The 22749-nt window shown below is 41.5% G+C and overlaps 1 protein-coding gene across 1 annotated transcript; it reads right to left on the bottom strand.

Moving 5' to 3' along the window:
* Positions 1 to 3756: 3756 nt before the first annotated feature.
* LOC139712260 (histone H4 transcription factor-like) lies at positions 3757 to 21553 on the bottom strand. Its single transcript, XM_071624100.1, has 11 exons — positions 21373 to 21553; positions 20483 to 20706; positions 18808 to 18904; positions 16180 to 16332; positions 14816 to 14893; positions 9625 to 9745; positions 8484 to 8622; positions 6446 to 6570; positions 5727 to 5812; positions 5515 to 5639; positions 3757 to 4434 (listed from the first exon to the last, which is right to left on the bottom strand). Exons 1-11 carry the CDS (start codon positions 21551 to 21553, stop codon positions 3757 to 3759), a joined length of 2007 nt encoding a protein of 668 aa, XP_071480201.1.
* Between the last annotated feature and the right edge of the window lie 1196 nt (positions 21554 to 22749).

The following is a 22749-nucleotide window of genomic DNA, read 5'->3' as shown; positions in this document are numbered from 1 at the left end:
TTTTAAACCCTCTACACACTCATCACTTTCAACTCGATCAAATTTTGAAAAGACGGCGCTACTGCATTCAAAGTTAGTACATACTGTATACTAGTTATGGAAATAATGTGTCTAGTATGTGAAGAAAATGTCAGCTTAATCTGCCCTGCAGAGTGTTTACATCCTGTCTTTTGTCCCATTGCTTGCACAGAGCACAGCACAGTAAGATTAAAGGACAAGTCCACCTTCATAAACATAAGGATTGAGAGAATGTAGCAATATTAGTAGAACACATCATTGAAAGTTTGAGGAAAATCGGACAATCCGTTCAAAAGTTATGAATTTTTGAAGTTTTTGTGCAGTAACCGCTGGATGAGAAGACTACTGCAGTGTATGAATAACTTAGATGTCACATGCGTACAACAATATAAGGAAAATATAAAGAGATTTTCACAAAATTCCATCTTTTGAAAAAAGTACACATTCCCTTGACTCGTTACCGACATATGTTATGGGTAATATTATTCCCCCTGCCCTTAGAAAGAGGCAAGTCAAGTGTTCTTTTGTTATGCGAAAAAAGTGAAAATATGTTAAATTTTCTTTACATTTTCTTTATACTGTTGTACGCATATGACTCATAAGCTATAGTAGTCTCCTCATACAGCGGTTCCAACACAAAAATTTGAAAAATTAATAACTTTTGCATTGATTGTCCAATTTTCCTCAAACTTTCACTGATGTGTTCTACTAATATTGCTGCATTCTCTCAATCCTTATGTTTATGAAGGTGAACTTGTCCTTTAAGTGCTTGATTTGACCCTACACTTCAGAGCCTCTTTTCTCAGTAAACACTTTTCCAAAATGTGTACTTTCCTTCCATTATTTGGGTAGGTTAGGAAAGTCCACTTATATTGAGATATACATTCAGTTTTCAGCTTAGAGGCTGCTCTTTCAGAATCTGCCCTTCACTGAAAATCCATGTCTGGCAACTTTTTGGTGTTTTTTGGATGTAGGGTCACATAGAGTACAATGTGCATGATTCACACTCAAGTAATTATTTCAGACTGAGTTTAATGTCAGTCATTAAAACTAAGTTTTGAGTCAGACATTTTCCACTTACAAAAATCACTGTGTAAACAACATGATAAGGAATACATACATATCAGGACACACTACAGCACACAAACAAATTATAATTAGCACAAAAAGTCATGGAGAGTTGTCGTTGAGGATGATCTCAAATAAAACATGATTTGTGCAAAATTTGTCCATAATGATAAGCTTGGATCTAAAAAAAAAAAAAACCAAAACAAGCTAGTAACTTGATTCTCACTAAATATGACCCTCCACCTAGAAGACCTAATGAAGCTGTGGCATGTTAGTTGTCTTAGTTTTATATGTTTGAATTCCCCTACTCTCTGCTTCTGATGTACACTGTATATGTGACTGTGCATCAGAAACAAACAAAAAGTCGCACCCCTTGATTTTACGCGAGGACTCAAAACAGGTGATATGGGTCAACTAAGTCAATCTTGAGTTTTTCATATTTTCTGAAAGAGCTATCTTTTTTCTACATTATTCTTTAGTTTGGAATCATAGCATGAATGGGATAAGTCTGTTTTCCGCAGTTTTTCTACAACCCCTTTTTGGGGGTTACCGTAGAATGATCAGAGAGGCATTAAAGGCCCCTTTTCATTTCTTGAAATCCTTTGTACACTCTTCACTTTCAAGTCCAATAACTTTTTTAAAGAAAAATGCTACTGCTTTGAAAGTTGGGATTAATCATGGACAGAATGTGTTAATAGAGCATGTTTGATTTCAGTTTAACCTGATAATCCTTTCATTGTTGTTGCTCCAGTGGTTGACATCCTGTGATTTGTCCCTTTCATGGCACAGCTAGCGCAGCTTGGTGAAAGATTAAGCGTGTGAATAGACCCTGTACTTCAGAGCCTCTTTTCTCAGTTCACACTTTTCCAGAGTGTGTGCTTTCATTCCAGTATTTAGGTAGGTTAGGGGAGTCCATTTGAATTGACTTATACGTCATCTTAAAGCTCAGAGTCTCCTCTTTTAGAATCTGTCCTTAACTAAAAATCCACATCTGGTGACTTTTTGTGGGTTTTGTGATGCAGGGTCACATTTTTCCCAAAGTTCTTTACGAGTAACTTGCACAGAAACTGACAAAAATCTGGCCATTAGCCAGACACATTACAGAAAATCAACCTAAAATGTTTATAGGCAGTAAAGTGATTAGGCATATACTGTAAGCACTATGGGGCACTTTAAGCACCATTGCTAAATATGTCATTAAAAAACCGGCAATATTCAGCATCGAAGGGTTGTCTGTGACATTGTTCCGAACATGAAAATATGATATTAATTGATTTTAATCAATAAAACCCCCAAATAATCATGCATAATTTATGAAATTTGCCTGCAAGCACAGTTTGCATGGAAATTGTCCATGAATTCATGTTTTTGAGCAATTTTCGGTCTGACATACATGTACATATTTATGCGTAACTTTGGACCCATCCACCCAGACATCACAAATTTGGCGTCAAAAGATGCGCGAGACTTGAAAGAAAAAAGTAATGAAACATTGCAGCGATAGCTTTTTGCGATGGTGACAAAGATCTCGCGGAATGTCGAGGGGGCGGGGGCCTCGGAGCCCCCCAGCCTACTTGTGGTTAAATTAGTACCACATGATCTCTTCCATCATTTTGGCATAACGAAAGGAATGGCATTCATAAGAGAACTTCTCAAAATAACATCTGGGCTTCAAGTACACCTTCAGACACTTGAAGCAGAACTATCAATCCTACCAATCAAGCACCATGTTTTCAAACGTTACATAAACAAATATTTGGAGGACCAACAATGCATTAAAACAGACCCGACTATCCACCTACAATGGCCTTGGAAATGAACATGAACACACAGCAATGAAACAAAATAGGTGGTTCCTGCAAAGGCTGTTTTCCAAAAGTCTATTCTGGTCTGCCCTCAATGCACTCACAATTGTTTTGATTTGTTTTGATTTGTTTTTAAATTTTGCTATTGGTTTTGTTGTGTCATAATCATTATCATCATCATGACCACCATGATAAACTCCATCATTACTTTTATCACTATACTGTATATGCTAGATATTTTGCAGGGTTTTTCCTTTCACAAATTACTTGCATACGGTGGTATTTGCAAAATTAACAACACGCAAAGAGATTAACTCTGATCCCGGATGAATGAGTACTGGTACTCAGTACATGAACAAGGGGGTGATATTACAGTACTCCTCGATCATGACTTTCACTAATGTACTCATAAAATCATCATGAAGTCCTAATTCGTGAAAGACTTGGGCTTGCTAAATATATAGCATATACAGTACTTGCTTATCAAAATGCCATGCCACAGATTACATTGTATCAAGTTTACATTGTAACCCCCTGAATACAATGTTTGCCTTACAGACATCCATATGGATAAGGCGCATGCTCTGATTTTGTCACAGAGAAGAGATTGCTTTGCTTTTCAACTTCATCGACGTCATGAGAATATCAAGACGCATATATATTGTGAAAACAAGACTTCTGTCTTTTTGGGAAGACGTGTTTGGTTGCAAAAGAGCGATATTCAACTGCGCGTGACAATCCAACTGGAATTTGGGACCGATTTTCCCTGGAACAACTTGCGCTGCACGAAATCAGTTGCAAAAAAATATGTTGTTGGAAAGATGGCAAGGAACACGGGGGAAGAGAGCCCTCTAGTGGCAGACTTTTAGAGAGATGTGAAGCCTCTCGATAAGTTCGTCATGGCCTCTACTGCCATCGCCATTCTGTCGTCCTCCAGACTAGGGAAGAGATTCCTTAGTCGCTCGTCCTCACTGATCGTCGGGAGAACATTCTCGGACTCGAAGCGCGCTTTCTTCGGGGTCGGCTCCCCGCCGCTTTCACGGTCCGACGCTTCGTCGATGCTCTGCATCTGCTCGATCGGGAATGCGCGGACTGGCCCCATTTCCGGAGATGCGTCGCGGACCTCTTCTTGGGCATGTCTGAGTGAGATGGGCTGACCGCCACTTTCTAAAACAACTGTTCCGGTCTGGTAACCCGGACTGTTCGCGGCAGCATTGTCGTCAGCTGTCGTGACAGCATTATCGTCAGCTGTCGTGACACCATTATCGTCAGCTGTCGTGCCCCCAGCTACCGCGCTGTCCACATGGCTTGGTGCGGTGGCTTGAGAGCTTCTCTCTTTGTTCATGTACATAATCTGGTACACCTCCTCCATCGGCAGCACGCCATCCTGTCCTTCAACGCCACGCTCGAGTCTCTTGTGCCGGACGTTACCGGTGCAGTTGACAACGTAGATGCGCCCCTGTTCGTCCTGCAGATACTGAAGTTCGTATGGAACATTGTCCGAGTTTGGCACAGATGGGCTGGTAGAATCTTCAGCACTTAACTGAAATAAAGAAAGGTGTGGCATGCGAACATGTTCATCCTGTGAATCTTCACTTCAAAATCAAATCCTGATAAACTAATGATGTTGATAGTAACAAACATTTTGGCAATTGGCAACTGCAATAATTGCATATACACTTGTGAAATGCAAACTATAATCAGCATAGCATTATCTACAACAATATTAAAGAATAATATACCCATTAACCACGATTCAATAATAACCACACTCTGAGGTAAGATATTACTAAACCCCGTAATGATAAAGCGATACCATAGAATGGCAAGGCTGGCCCGGCTTGGATACATTCAAGAATCCCTGTAATAAATTGTGTACTACTTCATCACTGATCTCTATGTCAGTACACACATGCCCGCAGAATCTTGACTGGATTTGACCCATACTGATGAGCGTACGCTCCGATGCACCATTTGTGGTTTTTTAACAAACCCTGGTGGGTAGTGGATGAAGATCGATGCAATGTGGTCACCATGCATCCCCACCTTACCAGGTCCTTTAAAGGTGCATGGTCCCGGTGTTTTAGTCCAATGCATACGCGGGCGCACGGCGCAAGTTTCCTGTAGAGACCTACGCTATCGACTCCTCTTTAGCGCTTACGCTTTGGCCCACTTCCCCGGGTCCAAAGAAGTCCGATTCACTGTAGTCAGTGGTCCGATCACAGTTCGGCTCATGATTCGGCTGAGGGGAATGACAGCTTTAGCAAACTTCTTTTGTGATGTCATAATAACAAGTACATATGCACGCACCCTAGCATTACTACAGACTGCGCGATGCGCAGAGAAGACAACGAAGGCAACGTTACTTAGCAACACCTACGCACTTTACTCTCCATGACAGCTCAACTTCGGTAATCTTTGTATCAATGCTAACGGTGATCGACAGTATCATCAACAGTGCCCTCTACACTACCGGGACTATGCCCCTTTAAATAACCAGCTGATGAGGAGTCCCGAAATACTCGGCAAGGGATCTACGGGAAATGCGTACTGTAGCAAAATCAGCCTGTCCTCAACAGGTTAAAAAACACTCAGTATACTACATGGCCCACACTAGCATTACCTTTGAGGGTTGATCCAGCCCCTGCTTGTCCATCTCAGTGGTTGACTCTGCTCCCTTTTCTTGCTGCTGCTGCTGTTGCTGTTGTTGCTGCTGTTGCTGTTGTTGCTGCTGTTGTTGTTGTTGCTGCTGCTGCTGCTGTTGTTGTTGCTGCTGCGGTGCTCCGCCCACATCCTCCTCCGGTACCGTGGGGAGCTGCTGGGGGGAGCTGGGGTTCTCCTGCAGAATCTGCTGGGTGAGCTCGATGCTCTCGTAGCGCACCGTCTGGAGCCGAAGGTAGCCATCCTCGTGTTCCTTGTATCTGATGGAAGCAGTCAGGCAGGAGGGGAGAACTCAAAATAATCAAGAGTCATTTTTTCTACAGCAAAATTTGGTGACTTTCCACTACCTTCACTAGCAAACTTTGATTTCCATGAATTCCTCGCAAAAGATAAGATTGGATCAAGTCATCCCACAACTGTGAATACAGGCACACCATAGGACATTGACTTGTCTATGTTCCCGCCATCAGATAAAAACATAAACAATGACAGAAAATAGTTATTGCTAATACATGACTCAGTGTTCCATAAATCAATGACTTCTAATTTGATTTTCATAACCTTCATATCCATCATCACTGGACAGATTATTCATTACTTAGAAAAAATATAAGATGTACTTGTATTAACAACTATAGGTTACAAACAGGTTATCTTCGTTTGGTTGTTGTACCTTTTTTTTTGGGGGGGGGGAGGGTGCAGAAACACACTAAAAGAAGACATAATGATAACATTAAAAATACAGATTTGACATAGCGGCTCCAAAATCTCAACAGAAGAGCAGCAAACAACATTTCTACTTTAAGCTAAGAGCTTTAGTCCCGTAAGTGTGTGTTTCCATAGGGGATCCCCTGGCCAGCTGAGTGCAGGTACTGCTGTGCTTGTAAACAGACCTGAATCTCACATGACCCGAGGGCCACTTGAAGCGGTGCTTGTCCTTGAGGTGCTTTGTCAGGTTGTTCCCTCGCGCAAACTTCTTGTTGCAGACGTGGCACATGTAGCGCTGGGTCTCCATCTCCTGTGATAGGTCAGAGCAGGTCAAAAGTCAAAGGTCATACTACAAGCACGCTGCAAACTTTGAGTAAAGGAGTGCACATTAGATTGAAATTGTTTGCAAAATATTGCTATCAAAAGAAATCTCACTGCTTTCCTGTTCTGTCTATAACAGGTAAGCTTTTTTTTTCTTCAAACACTAGAAAAAGAAGTCGTCACTACAGTAAGACAAGGACATTTTGATGAATAGAAAATTGATCATTTGTGACCCTGCACCATAAAACCAACAAAAAAGTTGCCAGACATGAATTTTTAGTTGAATTTTGGAAGAGCAGACTCTAAGGTTTAAAATGATGTATAACTCGTTTCAAATGGACTCTCATACACTGTAACCTATCTAAATACTGGGAAGAAAATACACACTCTGGAAAAGTGTGAACTGAGAAAAGAGGCTCTGAAGTACAGGGTCTATTCAAACGCTTAATCTCTACCAAGCCATGCAAGCTGTGTGATGAGAGGGACAAAAGACAGGATGTAAACCATGGCAGCATTAACAATGAAGGGATTATCAGATTGAACTGAAATTGAGCATGCTCTATCTAACACATTCTTCCCAAGATCAATGTAAACTTTCAAAGCAGTAGCACTACTGGGTATCCTTTCAAAAGTTATTAGAGTTGAAAGTAAAGAGCGTGCAAAGGATTTTCAAGAAATAAAAAGGGGCCTCTAAGACACACCTGATCACACTACTCTACCAAAAAAGGGAGTTGTTGAAAAACTGCTGAAAACCCATTATCCCATTCTTTTTTATGATCCCAAACTCAAGAATAATGCAGAAGAAGAATAGCTCTTTCATAAAATATGTAAAACGAAAAATTGACTGGGTTGACCCGTCTCACCTTTCTTGAGTCTTCATGTAAAATCAAGGGGTGTGACTTTCTGTCGAATTTGTATCATTATTACTGAACATGTTCACATTTCTTTTGCATCCAGAGGAGAGAGCATACATTACTATTCTATCAATTTGAGAGTAGATTACTAAATAAATGTCAAACAATATTCAAGGAATTTTCATGACATTTCAAATTTCAATATACCAGTACTCATCGGGAAGAAGCTTTATCTCCCAGCTAGGTATTAAAATTGAAAATTGACTCACTTATTTTCAAAGACAATCTCACAGTGAGACATCTTGACAACTTTAACCCATTGAGGACGGGTTAATCTTGCTGCAACATGCATTTCCAATAGACACCTGCCTGAGTATACTCTAGACTCGTCCTCCATGGGTTAAACATGACAGTCTAGCAAACAGGGTTGATTCAAATGAAATGTCATTTGTACAGGAATATTTAGAACATAGACAAAGACTGCACTGGTTGACCTGTGACTCTTGTGAAGAGTTATCGGACAATACAATTTCACAGACATACATCCTGCCCACGCAGATAAAATTCTTTGATTCCTTATCGCCATTGTCTGACTACTTCAGACCTCTTCAGCTGCATTTCAATTGTACACAAAGTGTCCAAAATGGTATTACGATATTAGGAAGGGGGCTTGGACATTTGGTTTTCTATAACTATTAGTTTTTCACATTTCTGTGATTCAATTTACTTATGCACCAAAAACATTTATATTACAGGCTATGTAAATCTTGCATAATCATTTCAGAGGGGTTTCCCCTCCCCTCAAAAAAAGAAGTACTGTAAAAGTGGATATTTTTGTGCGACTAATTTCTTGCTCTCGGCCAGGTAAGAAGAGTTTTGTGTGTTCTTAATTCTGCAGAAAAAAGACATCAACTCCTGAAACATATGGCAAGCACAAATATTTGTGTGCTTTTATTTTTGTACTAGTTTCTGGTTGTGCAAAATGTGCAAAGAATTTCAACACCACAAAAATTTCCACTTTTACAGTAGTAGTGTGGTGACTTCTTACCGCATGGCGAAGTCTGAAGTGCGCCCTCAAGGCACTCAGCGACTTTGTGACGAACTGGCAGTCTTCGACATCACACTGGTAGGCGTCCTCTGCGTTGTGGCTCTCGAGATGGCGCCGCATGTCTGTCCGCGTCTTTGCTCTGCAACACAGCAAGCGGGGCACTCAGTGCCATTTTAACCCGATGAGGACAATTTGATTTTGAAACAACACGCACTTTCCCATAGATGCTTGAGTGAGTAAACTTGGGACTCGTTCTCAACAGGTTAAAGGATCATGCATTATACTGCATCAGTGATCATTACCTTTTTTATCATTCTTCTTTTTTTCAATTTTTTAAAGAGGTATACGTGTAGGTATAAACCTCTAAATATCAATTTTTCAATGGCAACTGAACCTTGATGGGAATACTTGCATGTCAATGCAATAGTGTATATCAAAGGAACTGTACAGTACTGTTTGAAGTGGGGTTTCAGGTTTATAACATTCATAAGTGAGATAATGAGAACCTCTTATGAAATATGAAAAAGTATGTAATTCTAAGAAGGAATCAAGATTTATTTGATGAAAATTGGTTTTCAAATGGCCGAGATATCCAAAAAAAGGATAATGATGAAAGGCAACAGTCCACGCCTTTTATTAAAGATCTCTTTATTTCAACTTGTTTTGGTGTATTTGTATATTTGTATATTTTGTTTTGTTTTTGGTATATCTCAGCCATTTGAATACCAATTTTCATCAAATAAACTTTTGATACCCCTACAATTGCATGCTCTTTGACATCTTATAGAGTGGTTTCTAAATATCTCACAAAATCTTAAAAGCTAAATCCTCACCTCAACCAGAACTGTAGTCTTTTTAAATCCAAAACTCTATGCATTGCTTCTCCCAATATATCCATCAAACTTGAGGTAAAGGGGGGAGACTGAATCTTTCTTTTTTTTTTGGTAAATACATTTCTTTTAAAATCCTTTTATATTTTCTTTTCTTTTTTCTTTTTTTTTTTTGAGGAGGAGGGTGTATAACTATAGGAGTTGTGACAAACACACCCAAATTTCAATGGAACAGACCAACTTTCAACATGTGTTACACTGTTACTCTTGGGCTATGCCAATCAGAAAAAGGTGAGTAAGGCACCTCTTACCTGTGTGGGCAGAGCTCACAAGAAAAAGGCCGGTCAGTAGAGTGCCTCCACTGGATGTGCTTCTTCAACACTGAGGGCGCTGGACACGTCATGTCGCAAAATGGGCACTTGTAGTGATTGACTGTGTTGAAGTAGACAAACAAATTAAGGAATGACATGTATAGATAAAATGGTGCAACTCCAGTAGAAAAGGCCTAAGGACCCAGTCACATATCGTCCGCTGGGGTGACAAGGCCTTGTATCTGCAATTTTGGTGAAAATGACTTTTTTGGATCAATAGTCAAATAATGGGTTCAGTGATGTCCTGTCCAAATATCAACTGTCTTGCTCCAAAAATGAAGCCACCACGGCATGTCAAAGGAAAGGCTATCCCATTCGCTATAGTGCTTTGGCCGCCATGTTTTTTGGCTCTCCTGAACATTTGACATTTTGTAGTCGCCCCACCAGCGATATGGACACAGATGATCAAGTATCTACTTGGTGATCCGGGGAGATCCGGGAAGATCCGGGACAGTTTTGACCTCGATGGAGTGTCGACAAGCGTTGGTATGACTGTACACATGGCATCAACGCGTTTGCTACACAGATAAGGCCGGAAGAGTGCAACGTCTACACAGACAAACACGGAAACTACACCGATCAATACCGCAGCTACACTGCAGCCACACGGACCACCCCGGATTGCTCTGCAAACATGGCAATCCGCGGATGACGCCGGATGTTTTTGACCTCCAAAAGTTGCCATGTTGGCCTCCTGGATGTCCCCACATCTACACAGACATACACGGATGTCCAAGGATGTCCAAGACATCAATACGGATCTCTCCCCAGATCACCCTGGATCAGATCTGGGGTGGTCTGGGTTGGCCAGGATGTCCATGTGACTGGGGCATATTTTAAAGGCATTAGAGACTGATATAGACCAGGTAGTCTTTCCATTTCTGAATTCAGTGCCTTGTATTCACAAGCACAGAGACGAGTCCACATTTAGGAGCACAACGACCAGATCACATGCTCACTACCTATAGAGGGCGACATACATAATTTCTTTGATCACAAGGAGCATTGCCCGGCTGTTACTACGATGGGCAAGATCAGTAGCCAAGATTGATGCAACACAGAGTATGCCTAAACTCTTTGACGTGACCAGAGTTTGAAAGATGCAGAGGCGCATGCAGAGAATACTGAATAAATAATCTGCCTTCTAGCAATTATAATAAGCACTAGCAGCACCCGTGGAAATCCACGGGTCTGAGGGGTTTTATTTTTTTCTCGTAACACGATTTTGCACATTTTTATTGAAGAAATAAAAAGAAAAGTTTTCTCATTCTTTCATTAATTGTGCTGTCTTTTAAATGACCACACTTCCCAGAAATTTAACATTACGGTACATTTTTGTAGTATGTGCCCGGCGATCCGGTCCATTGGTAGGGCTCATTCCCGCCACTACTTGCTTTTATTATAGACCTTGAGTTTCGAGGGGTTATTTGCACCCGTTGAAGTCCAACAGTTGTCTTGTTGCCCCTCACCCCTCCCCCTCCCCCCCCCCCCCTCCCACACGCACAGTCATACACATTTCCACATCCGCAGGGCAAAAAACAAAAACATTCAGGGAAAATTGCCCAAAACGCAAATGAGATTTCCCGAGTTCTGCCCACAGATTGTTCCCGTCGAAACGGGGAGATATTAACACTTTGACTTTGATATCAATTATCCCCTGCTCTTGCATCCATGCAGCCTATTGCAGGCACCCGGGGGAATCCACGGCTGGTCTCAAGGCCTCGGTTTTTTTTTTTTCATATTTCTTTTCCCCACGTTATGAGAGAAAAATGAAATATTTTCGTCATTTGCTCCCTCCTTTTTGTTTTTAATCAACAAAACTTGGCTTGATAGAACTATCTGTTCATCTGCTTCAGACTGTACATTATCATAGTTAATATTAGGCCTACAATTATTGCTGTTATTATTATTATTATTATTACTATCAACATTATTATTTTTATCATCATTATCATCTGGGGAGGGGGAGATCATAGTCATCAGGTTTAATAGGCACCCGTGGGAGTAGGGTCTCACGACCTCGTATTTTTTTTCTTTAATATTTTTCCCATGTTATGGTAGAAAGAAGAATCGTCTTCATTTGCTCCCTCTTTTTTTATTTTCATCACTAAGACTTGGTTTGATAGACCATAGAACCACACATTTTATTTCCACTTGTAATAGGCGGTCGGCAAAGCGAGGTTTTCCTCTACGTCCGCTCATCTTATGAATATGTATTTACAGCCGCTCTGCAGTAAACGAATGAACACAGCTGCGCGTGTAATCTGATATGGAAGGGCACGATCGGCAAATATATTTAGCCGTCCTAAACAGTCTGCATAGAATGATACCCGACTTGAGAGCAAACGCCGAGCAAACTATTAAAATGATGTACTGGAGTACCTGAGCTGTATAGTATCCTGCAGTTGTGCAAAATACAATTAAAAAACAACGTCCGTTGTCTTCATTTGGGGACGCCAATGACGAAGTGTACGTATATGAACTTGTAGTCCACCTCACGCACACGCAGATATAGTGCATGCTTCGTGCAACCATCGTCAATACATACATGTAATTGACAGGCGGGGGCAAAGGTACATCACAGAATTCTACACACAGTGTAGAGTGGGTAGAGTTCTGTGAGGTACATTGTGTGTGTGCGTGCGCGTCCACCGGAAGATGTCAGAGATTTCGCTGCATCCATCATCTTTTAGTATCCAACTGTACTGCAAGCTAAAAGATCGACGGTCAAGAAAGCAGGAGTCCAGCGCAGGATCGGTGAATATTAAAACGCTCGGCTCTTTCGTCACGCACAAAAATGCATTATGCATCTATCTAATTAATTTTTCTTTTTCGTCCTCGACGTTGACACGGAGGCGGAGCGGGGACGAAACCCGCGCCATTCGATGCAGGATACTCTCCTGCGGCCGACGGCACCGGTCGCAGCTGCCGGGAGCCGACGGCTCGGGAGGAGATAGAAAAACCAGCAACGCCGGAATAAAACAGGAAATACATAAGGCCGCGACAACAACAACAACTTCGAGTATTATAATAGTAGATAGCAGCACCCGTGGAAATCCACGGGTCTGAGGGCCTCACATTTTTTTTTAATTTATTCATATCATTTTTGCTGCGTTTTTAGTACTCAAAAAGAAAAAACTTTACTATTTTCTCCTTTCTTCTTTTGCACCCTCTTCTACCCATGGCCATCCCCTCCTCAACGGGACCCAGGGTCCCGTTGCATAAAACTTTTTTAGCAACCTTTAAAAAATTCAGGTTGGGATTTGCCCAACCTGAATTTTTTAAGGTTGCTAACCTAAGAACGTAAAATCCGTTGCATAAAAACTCTGGATGGGAGCTTCCAACCGGAATTTTGTGATTTCAACCGGGAAAAAAAATCCGGTTGGAGTTTTATGCAACGGGCCCCTGAGCTGAGGAGCCGGTCCATGGAATGGGACGTTGCTGTTATCACGGATCAACTTTAAGCAGCACCCGTGGAAATTCGAGGATTGTCTTCTTTGACCAAAGATTCTTCCCGTCGAAGCATGGGGGGGGGGGGGGTGCCATTGACATTTTGCCCTGCATATCTCCCCCTTCCCCATGCCATTCGCCCTCAGTCTCGACAGCCATTGAAAAAAAAAAATACATGAGCCCTATCTGGCCCCAACGCACACACATCTTTTCTCTTCATGAAAAAGCTGAAAAGTGGCGTATGTCATGAATGATATTCATTTTACCACGTCATTTAAAAAAACAACAACACACACACACACACAACGACAATATGTTTACATATCCTCGCCCGTTTATCTGCTTCAGACTGTACATTGTCATTATTATCATTATTATATGAACACTATTATTGTATCATCATTTAATAAATATTATTTTGGGAAGGGAGATGATAGTCATTATAGGTTTAATAAGTATAGGCATCCGTGGGTATCCATGGATATCGGGACCTCGTGTTTTTTCTTTAATATTTCTTTTCCCCACGTTGAGGGAAAAAGAAGAATATTTTTGTCTTCATTTGCTCCCTCTTTTTTATTTTTATCACCAAAACTTGGTTTGAAGGACTATAGAACCACCAATCTAATTTCCACTTGTAACTTCAAAAAAAGGCGGTCGGCAAAGCGAGGTTTTCCCTTACGTCCGCACGTGACTTATGAATATTCATGTTTACAGCAGCTATGCACTGATATGGAAAGGCACGATCGGCAAGGACAAAATTTAAGTGGATATGTTAATAGCCGTCGACATCACTGCTAAACAGTCTGAGTACAATGATACCCGACTTGAGAGTAAACTAAATAACGTAGCTGAGCTGCACATGATCCTGTAGTTTCGCGAAATAAAATACGGCATTCGTAGCTTCCCGTGTACCGAGAACGCATCATGATAATGCAATGCAACACAGCGACAGGCTCAATGCATGTACACGTACACACCACCACTCTCCGCGATATATTGCCCGTACCCGTAGTGCGTGTATCATATCTCCGCGAACGATCAGCTGGGCCAGCGTGAATGCCCACTGTGCTACCACAGATTGTATAGAGTTCTGTGTGTGTGACCTGAGCCTGCAAGCTGGCGCGAGCTGTATATAACCCGTATACATGCATCGTGTGCGTGTGTGTGCGTCCAAGAACGATGATAGAGCTTTCGCCACTGAAGCGGGAGTCCAGCGCACCAGCGCGCAAACGCTGCATGTTGTTGTTTGTCTTTTGTTTTTCTTTGTTTTTTGTACCGCTCTCGACGTCGACACGGAGGAGGAGCGCGGCTAAAACCCGGCCTACCGAATAGAAGAGACCCTCCCGCTGCCGACGGCACCAGTCTGGGCGGCCCCAAGCCGACGGCTTCGGAGGAGATAGCTCTACAAAAAACAGCTCTCTCGATTACTGTATATAGATGTAACCTCTTGGTGTCCTTCTTAGTTTTTTTGAAGGCATCCTGGATCCACATGGTTATGGGGATCACTACCGAAATGTAATCATCTAATCCTTTCCTGCAAATTTCATTCAAATTACAAATTACAACTTTTTTTAGTTATTCTACTAACAGACAGACAGAAAAACCAACGCTGGCAAGAACACAATCTCCTTGGTGGAGGTAAATATTGTTATAAAACAAATAGCGCACATATAACACTCACCGTGATGCCTCATATGATCCCTGAGTAGCCTCTCCGAGGCAAAGACTTTGGAGCAATGCGAGCACTGGTAGTTGGGCTCTGTGATAACAAGAGAGGGAGACATACACACTCACAATATTACTGACGGAATATGAATACAAGCTGTAGAACTCCCTGTTTGACTTAATCCTAACTAGGCCTGGGGGGCCTCTGAGGCCCCCCCCCCTCGAAATTTCGCGCGATGTATCGCTAACACAAAAAGCTAACGCCGCGACGTTTCATGAATTTTTCTTTTGAGTCTCCCGCATCTTTTGACACCAAATTTGCGATGCCCGGGCGTGCGATTCCGAAGTTGTGCATAAATATGTACATGCATGTCAAAAATTGCTCAAAAACGTGAATTCGTGTACAATTTCAATGCAAACTGTGCTTACAGGCAAATTTCATAAAAGCATGATTATTTTGGGGTTTTATTGATTAAAATCAATCAATAACATATTTTCTTGTTCGGAACAATGTCGCAGACAAGTTTCATCGAAAAAACAATGAAGAACATAAAGTCGAAAAAACAAGGAAATACATAAGAAATTCAAAAAACAATAAAATACACAAGAAATTTTTTCAGATGGCACAATTTTTTTCTCAGATCTTTGCTCAGGACACTACAAAGAATATTTACACAAAAAATGTGCCCATTTCGAGCTTTATTTAGTGATTTATACCAAATTGTCTGATTTCATGCATCATTATGCATAAATGATAATTTTTTAAAAATTTAACTTTGTGGTACTTTAGATTACATCATAGGCAATGTGTGTGCGAATTTTTGTCGCGATCGCGCGGTCGATGGCCGAGATCTGGAGGGGGGGCCTGGGAGGCCCCCTCCCCCCGGCTCTATGATCTACCTAAATAGCCCGGCCTAGTTAGGGTTAAAGATAGGGATGATTTGGCTCAAAAGCAGCAGAGGAAGAGCAGTTGCCAAATGAGTGTGTAGTAACATTATAAAAAAAATAATAATAATTAAAAAAAAAGAAACTCCTATTGAAACAAGAAGTTGGAAATGTACAAAATTCACATTCTTTCCTCCAAATTCAAAATCGCTGCAAGCAATACGGTATACAGTCACATACTACAAGTGGGCATGATGGCACGCAGTCGGCACTATGCCACCATGGCCCTGAAGGTATGATAGCATGCAGCCGGCCCTGCCCACTACCACGCCCACTCAGTGCCCCTGCTCACTACCATGCCCACTTATTGCCCTGCCCACAACCACGCCCAGTTATTGCCCTGCCCATAACCACGCCCACTCATTGCCCAGCCCACATCCATGCCGAATTATTGCCCTGCCTGCTATCCCCGCCTACTGTTCCCACCCACTTTACCATCAAGGATGCCTTGCCGTCGGATGTGGTCGAAGAACTTGGTCCTGTTGCTGAAGAGCCCACCACACTGGGAGCATCCGAAGCGCTTCTCCTGGGAGTGGCAACGAAGGTGTTCCCTCAGCTTGTAGATGTTTTTCGTCTTCGAGTGGCAATCTGGAAGACAAGCAAAACACAAACAAAACTAGAAAAGCACTTGGAGAGCACAGACTTCCACTGACCCGCTCATTTCCACCCATACACACATGCTGAAAATTGCCAATTTTCCCAACAGAATCCTTTTGTTTGCATCATCAGTTTCCAGCTGCACAGCGCCTCTCAGGAAAAGAGCACACACTGTCGTGAGATTGGAAAAATTAAATGCGCAGTCTGAGCTCCAAGTTCATTGATCCTATCTGACAAAAAAATCCTTCAGAAGGTCATAAAAGTTCCAAGATCACAACCAAAATCTAACCATCTCTTCCCTGTGTCATTATCACCTTTTCCTGCAAGTTTCATTCAAATTCGCTAACAAATTTGTTCGCTATTTTACAAACAGACAAACAAACCAACACCGATAAAAACACAATCTCCTTCCTTGGCAGAGGTAATACAGTGCACTCCCGTTATAACAAACACGGTTATAACGAGATTCCGGTTACAGCGAAATAAAAATTCAGGAGGCAACATTACAGGCTCTTTGTTTTTTATTGTTTATTTGTTTAGTTATAACAAAATTTCGATATAACGGAAGAAAACTGCCGGTCCAGAGTCCATTGTAGCATGCATGATGATACAACCCCTAAATTGATTCTGGCCATCCAACTTGTCACTTGCCCATCACAAGACATACAATTAAAAGCATTATTGCATGCTGCCACTGAGTGCTCTCCTAAAGTGTACTGTAACGTACTGTACCGAGCCAAAAGTGGACCACTTCCCGATGTGCTCAAAGCATTCCAAGAGTTCGCTGTAAAGCATGCGCGTACAGTGTATCATGCGCATATGTCACAATCAAAGACATCATTCTCTTTGTTTGGGACAGCTGTAAGAAGTTCAAGCGCCAGCTGAATGACATTCTTGCTACAAAATGCGTGACCTTTTCTAAATATAACTGATGAGGTACGCTTTCTCAACACAGCTGAGAGCTGAACGTTTCAAATCTGGCACAGTTCGGTACGGTACGCTTTGGTTCGCTTTAGAGCGCTCGAACGCACCCATTGTTAAAGCCCAAACAAAGTTCTGGTACGCCTGCAAAAGTTGTCAAATTTTGCTCCAAAATGTGAACGTATGCCTTGGAAATGTGCGGAATAACGATGTAATAACAAGATATTCGATGGGTAACGACGAAAATGGGAAATATTAACCAAAAACGTTCAGTCTCAGAACTTATCCGAACAGGGTCAGATTAGACTCGGACTCAGGGATAACTCGGCCTCGCTTTGCTTGACGGCGGGATGAGTTGTATTGGTTGTCCCTCTGGATTGTACAGTGTTGTACTATGCATATGGGAGTGGCCTGTATAAACTACATTGTAGCTTTCTGGCTACTCGCAGTAATGGTCCGAGTTGTTACAACGCGCGCATCAAAAACCTCTTTGGCGCGCATGCAAAATTAGTGTGCGCCTCTCAAGCACCTCTAAAAACAATCAAAGACGCTTGATAAACAACAACAAAAACTTCAAAGACTTCAAAGACTGCGCGTCTCAGCAACTGAGGTGATGTGCGTATACTAGTAGGCTTGAGGACTGCGCGCTGTCCATTTGTTTTGTACAGGATTAGCATGCACTTTCCTGTCTGCTCAGTAAGGCCTCGTTTGGTACCCGTAGTATTATAGAGTACTGATGAACATGGCGATCACGAACTGTGTGTAAATTGTCTGAAATAGGGTCGAGTTTTCCCTGAGGCCGAGTTAGTCTGGAGCCTTCTGGAATAAAAGTTGGTCAACCTACTTTGATTATTTTTCTCAAAATACTCCAAAACGACTCATCATTCCGGCAAACCGCATCAGCCAGGTAAGTTTCTTTGTAGACTCTTTCGATATATTGCAAGCAAATATGAAATGGTGCCAGACAGGTTCTCAAGCCCTTACCCGAACTTTGTTTTCACTTTAAGCCGTGCAATTTGTATTCTTTTAAAATATTTTTTTTATTTTCAACAATCAGTGTGGGCCACAAACAAAACAAATAGTGTATGGTCTTTACTCATGCAATGGAACGAGACTTAGCACTCATGACCATTCACTATTTGTATGTTAAACATGCACATATACAAGCGTACATTCTTAATTTCCATACATGCAAAGATAAGTATACAAACATCAATTCTCTGAGAGAATTGTATCAAGCAAATGCTTTGCAAGCCACGATGCACTATGTACATAATATCTGTACTATAAAACACGTTAAACAGGACTTAGCACAGCTGGTACAAATGCATTCCGAAAGTATACTGCAGCCATGTTTGAGATTCTATCCCATAAATGCTGCAAAACCTCACCTTTCATCTCAGGAACATTTCACAGTTTTTGGATTTGTTTTTAATAAATACTCTCCAAACATCAGCTATCAACTTAGGGTGACTTGGGATACCACATAAGATCTATACAATGTAATGTCCAATTACATGATGCGACAAAATACTTCTACAATACCTGTCCACTGGCATGCGTAAACGCCCTTGCTGCATTCCGCCATTTTGCCGTGCATCTCCACATGGCAGTAGAAGTAGTCCGGATTGTTGGTGATAAACTGGATTGTAGAAGGTTGGATGAAAAATATATGATAGAAAGAAAGACACTTCAATAAAGTGAATTACATTTGGAGGTTGATGGAAATCCTTACACACATTTGAGCAACTGGAGCTTTAATATAAATGTACATATGTGACCGTGCACCTCAAAACGAACATAAAGTCGCACACACTGATTTTGGTGAGGACTGAAAATAAGTGAAATGGGTCAACCTAGTCGAACTTGACTTTTTCATATTTTCTGAAAGAGCGGGTCTTCTTTTACATTATGCTAAAATTTGGTATCATAAAACGGGCAGGAAAGTGTGATTTTTTAGCAGTTTATCTTGAACATTTTTGGTAGAATAGTGTGATTAGGTGTGTCTTTAGAATCCCTTTTTCATTTCTGAAAAACCTTGTCCACACTCTTCACTTTCAACTCTTAATAAATTTTGAAAGGATAGTGCTACTGCTTTAAAAGTTAGCATTAATTATGGACAGAATGTGTTAATGAGGCATGCTTAATTTCAGTTTAATCTGATAATCCCTTCATTGTTGTTACTCTGGTGGTTTACTTCCTGTTTTTTTGTCCCATTCATCACACAGCAAGCACAGTTTGGTAAAGATTAAGCGCTTGAATAGACACTGTACTTCAGAGCCTCTTTTCTCAGTTCACACTTTTCCTGGGTTTGTGCTTTCTTTCCAATACTAGTATTTAGATACATGTAGGTTAGGAGAGTCCATTTGATTTGAGTCATATATCATTTTAAAGCTTGAAGTCTGCTCTTTCAGAATATGGTCTTAACTAAAAATTCATGTCTGGCGACTTTTTGTTTGTTTTGAGGTGCAGAGTCACATATTATCTACACTGAACAATCCTCAAGGGAAGGCAGCACAGGAGAAAGAAGAACTAGATCTGAAAGATGTTATATCATGAAAGTGAAACCCAAGCCTTGACATTAACTACGTCATTGAGGGCTCACGTTGTGCTTATTGTCATTGAGAAGTGGCAGCACCCTCTTCAATCAACCCTCTCAGTAAAACCACCTCAAAATGTCATATTGCATTATATCTAATAAGTAACCACAGATATCAAGAGAAACAATATTCTATTGTGTTGTTGTTTTTTTGAGGGCAAATCATTATTGAAACTCTCCTAAACACAAACCAACACTGTTACAACGAATTCTGTTGCAACAAAATTTTGTCACAGCAAAGTAGAAATTCAAATCCCAATATAAATATCTATCTATTTTTATAAACTTTACTTGTTCTGCTTTCATGAAATGTCATACAATAAAAGAAAACTGCTTGTTCTGAAGACTTCGCTATAATAGGAGTTGCCAGTAGCATGATGGCTAACCCGTTGAGGATCGAGTCCCAAATATACTCGGGCAGGTGTCTATGGGAAATGCATGTTGTAGCACAATCAGTCCATCCTCAACGCGTTAAAGTGTTACATCTCTGCAAACTGTCAATTGCTACCTTTTGAAGAGCACACATGCGTTCGTACAAACACTTTTTAACTGCACAGGGGAAACATCACCCACTTGTCCACCCCTCTCACGTGGGACGCAGATCGCACCATGAGAACTCACCGAACAGTCGCACCAGCCGCACCGGAAGGAGTTGGGCACCTCGGGGATGATGTTGCGGCTGTGGGACTCCAGCTGGCAGGGCTCCACCTTGCAGCGCTCACGCTCCACCGTGCCCTGCCACTTGATGCGCGTGTGGTAGCCGTGGAAGAGCAGGTGTCGCAGCAGGGCGGGGGAACCTTCCTCCGTCACGTGGCCGCAGTCCGCCCACTCGCACTGGTATTCCTCTAGGACAAGGCAGTTACAGCAAACTGTATACACTGTACTATATCAACCCCTAAGGTTCCCAAAGTGAACAGGTTAAAAGTGAGCCTAATCTTTTTTAATCTAGACTTCCAAAGACAATTTTGGGAGTTGTTAAATTTGTCATCATGGAGTACAGCTATGGACAAAGTCATCGGAAAGGGCACTCATGCATTCCCATATATCCATTCACAAAGATTTTAAGCCTACTAAACTGTATCATGATGCCTTACTCTCCCCTCTCCCCACTCCCACCAAACAAACAGCACAGACAAGAAATGCCTACCACAAACTTAGCCTTTGTACATCTTTACATAGCCGTCGTACATCTTTACATCAGCAGCCACATCTAAAATCTTCATTAAAGTGAGATATGCAATTATTCTGCAGAATAACTCGCCACACTGATTATACTTCACATTGAACTTAATAATCTACACCGGTGGACCCATTTTCATCATCTAGCACCATGTGCATTACTGATATGCCTGCTTCCTGCTACACTGTGTTTTATACATGTGTGGGCATACAAACAAATTACAAACACGTCATCCATAACCTGTATGTCACAGGGAACATCATGCGCTACATTACAGAGGTATTTTACAAATAAAAGACCCTCCAAAAAGGAAACTTCCGCTGCGTCTCACCTGAATCATCCGCCGTGTCAGACAGGCAGTTCTCAATGGATAGCCGCCCCGCGATGAACTCCTCCGCATGCTTGATGAGGTGGTCTGTGAAGGCTTGGCTGGAGCCAAACTTCTCCCGGCAGCTACCCCATTCACACTGCAGCTCCATCTTCTTGCGTTCCTTCATCGGAACGGGAGCCATTTTTTTTTTCTTTTTTTTAAAATCTATAACACTTTGGGGGGGGGGGGGGGGAGCGGGAGAAGAAAGAAAAAAAAAACTTGATTAAGAAAACTGAAAAATTGATAGTGTTACAAGCACTGATGAAAGTCATTTGTCAAATATGGTCCCCAGGAGTCAAGCTCACACTTACAGCACAGGAACAAAACGTCCATGAATCTAGTTCAATTTGACATGCACTTGACATTGTATAGATCTACACATGTGTGGACGGTGCACCAAGAAGCTATGCATTTATTCCTCTGTGCAACTGGGATAGAATGGCCTGAATTAGGGCTACTATTGTGGTATGACGGCACCCAAAATTTGATTCTTTTGCTAGAATGGTCTTAGCAGCGTGCTGTGTGTGCAGACCTGATTTGTGTTATTTACTAAATTGGTACTGTTAATGGGGTTAATATTTTCGGGAAACCCTATTTCACACCACTAATTGGCTAGCGCAAATTCTAAACCCCCGAAAATATCTTCACTATTTTCTCTACACATTTTGAATGGGTTGACAATTGTGCAGCCCGAATTCAAGAACACACGAGTATGTTTTTGTTTGTAATAGACTAATTAACAAATATGGTTGGTTGATTGCATTAAGTGAGGGCCAAGGTACCGTGGTACAAAAGTATAGTATAGAATAGCTTCTAGACGTGGCAACACATCAACACTGGGGCAAGTGGGGGAGTGTAAAATACATTGAAACCGACACCCCTTGGCCTTTATTTATAGCATTAATTAATCTTTTTTCTTCTTCTTCACTGGGGATTTAAATATAAATTAATATGCAAATACAAATTTAAAGAATGATAATGAATAGCAACAGCAAAACAATGATACCATAGATGTATTATTATTATGAATACACGCTGCTACAAATGTGCACTTCACATGGTGTTGGCAATAGGGGGTAGGGGTGTTGGTTTCAAACCATTCCAAAACAAAAGTACAGTAACGTCGTAGGCAATAAATCTATGTCATAACACAGCAACTGAGTGCAGGAGATTATCACCCAACGCGTTTGAAGCAGGCGCTTAATTTGGAGTATTTTCAGCATAGAGATACCTACTCCTGAAATACGCCCCACCACTGCATCGCGTGTCTGTACTAAAAACTATGGTGGCTTGCCTATTCATACTTGTGAAATCAGCCCCATCGTGTGGCATTCATCG

The sequence above is a fragment of the Diadema antillarum genome, unplaced genomic scaffold (assembly GCF_040938485.1).
Source record: "Diadema antillarum isolate AM-2024a unplaced genomic scaffold, OU_Dant_1.0 seq00001779_RagTag, whole genome shotgun sequence".
Lineage (NCBI taxonomy): Eukaryota > Metazoa > Echinodermata > Echinoidea > Diadematoida > Diadematidae > Diadema > Diadema antillarum.
This window is presented reverse-complemented; position numbering and strand designations above follow the sequence as displayed.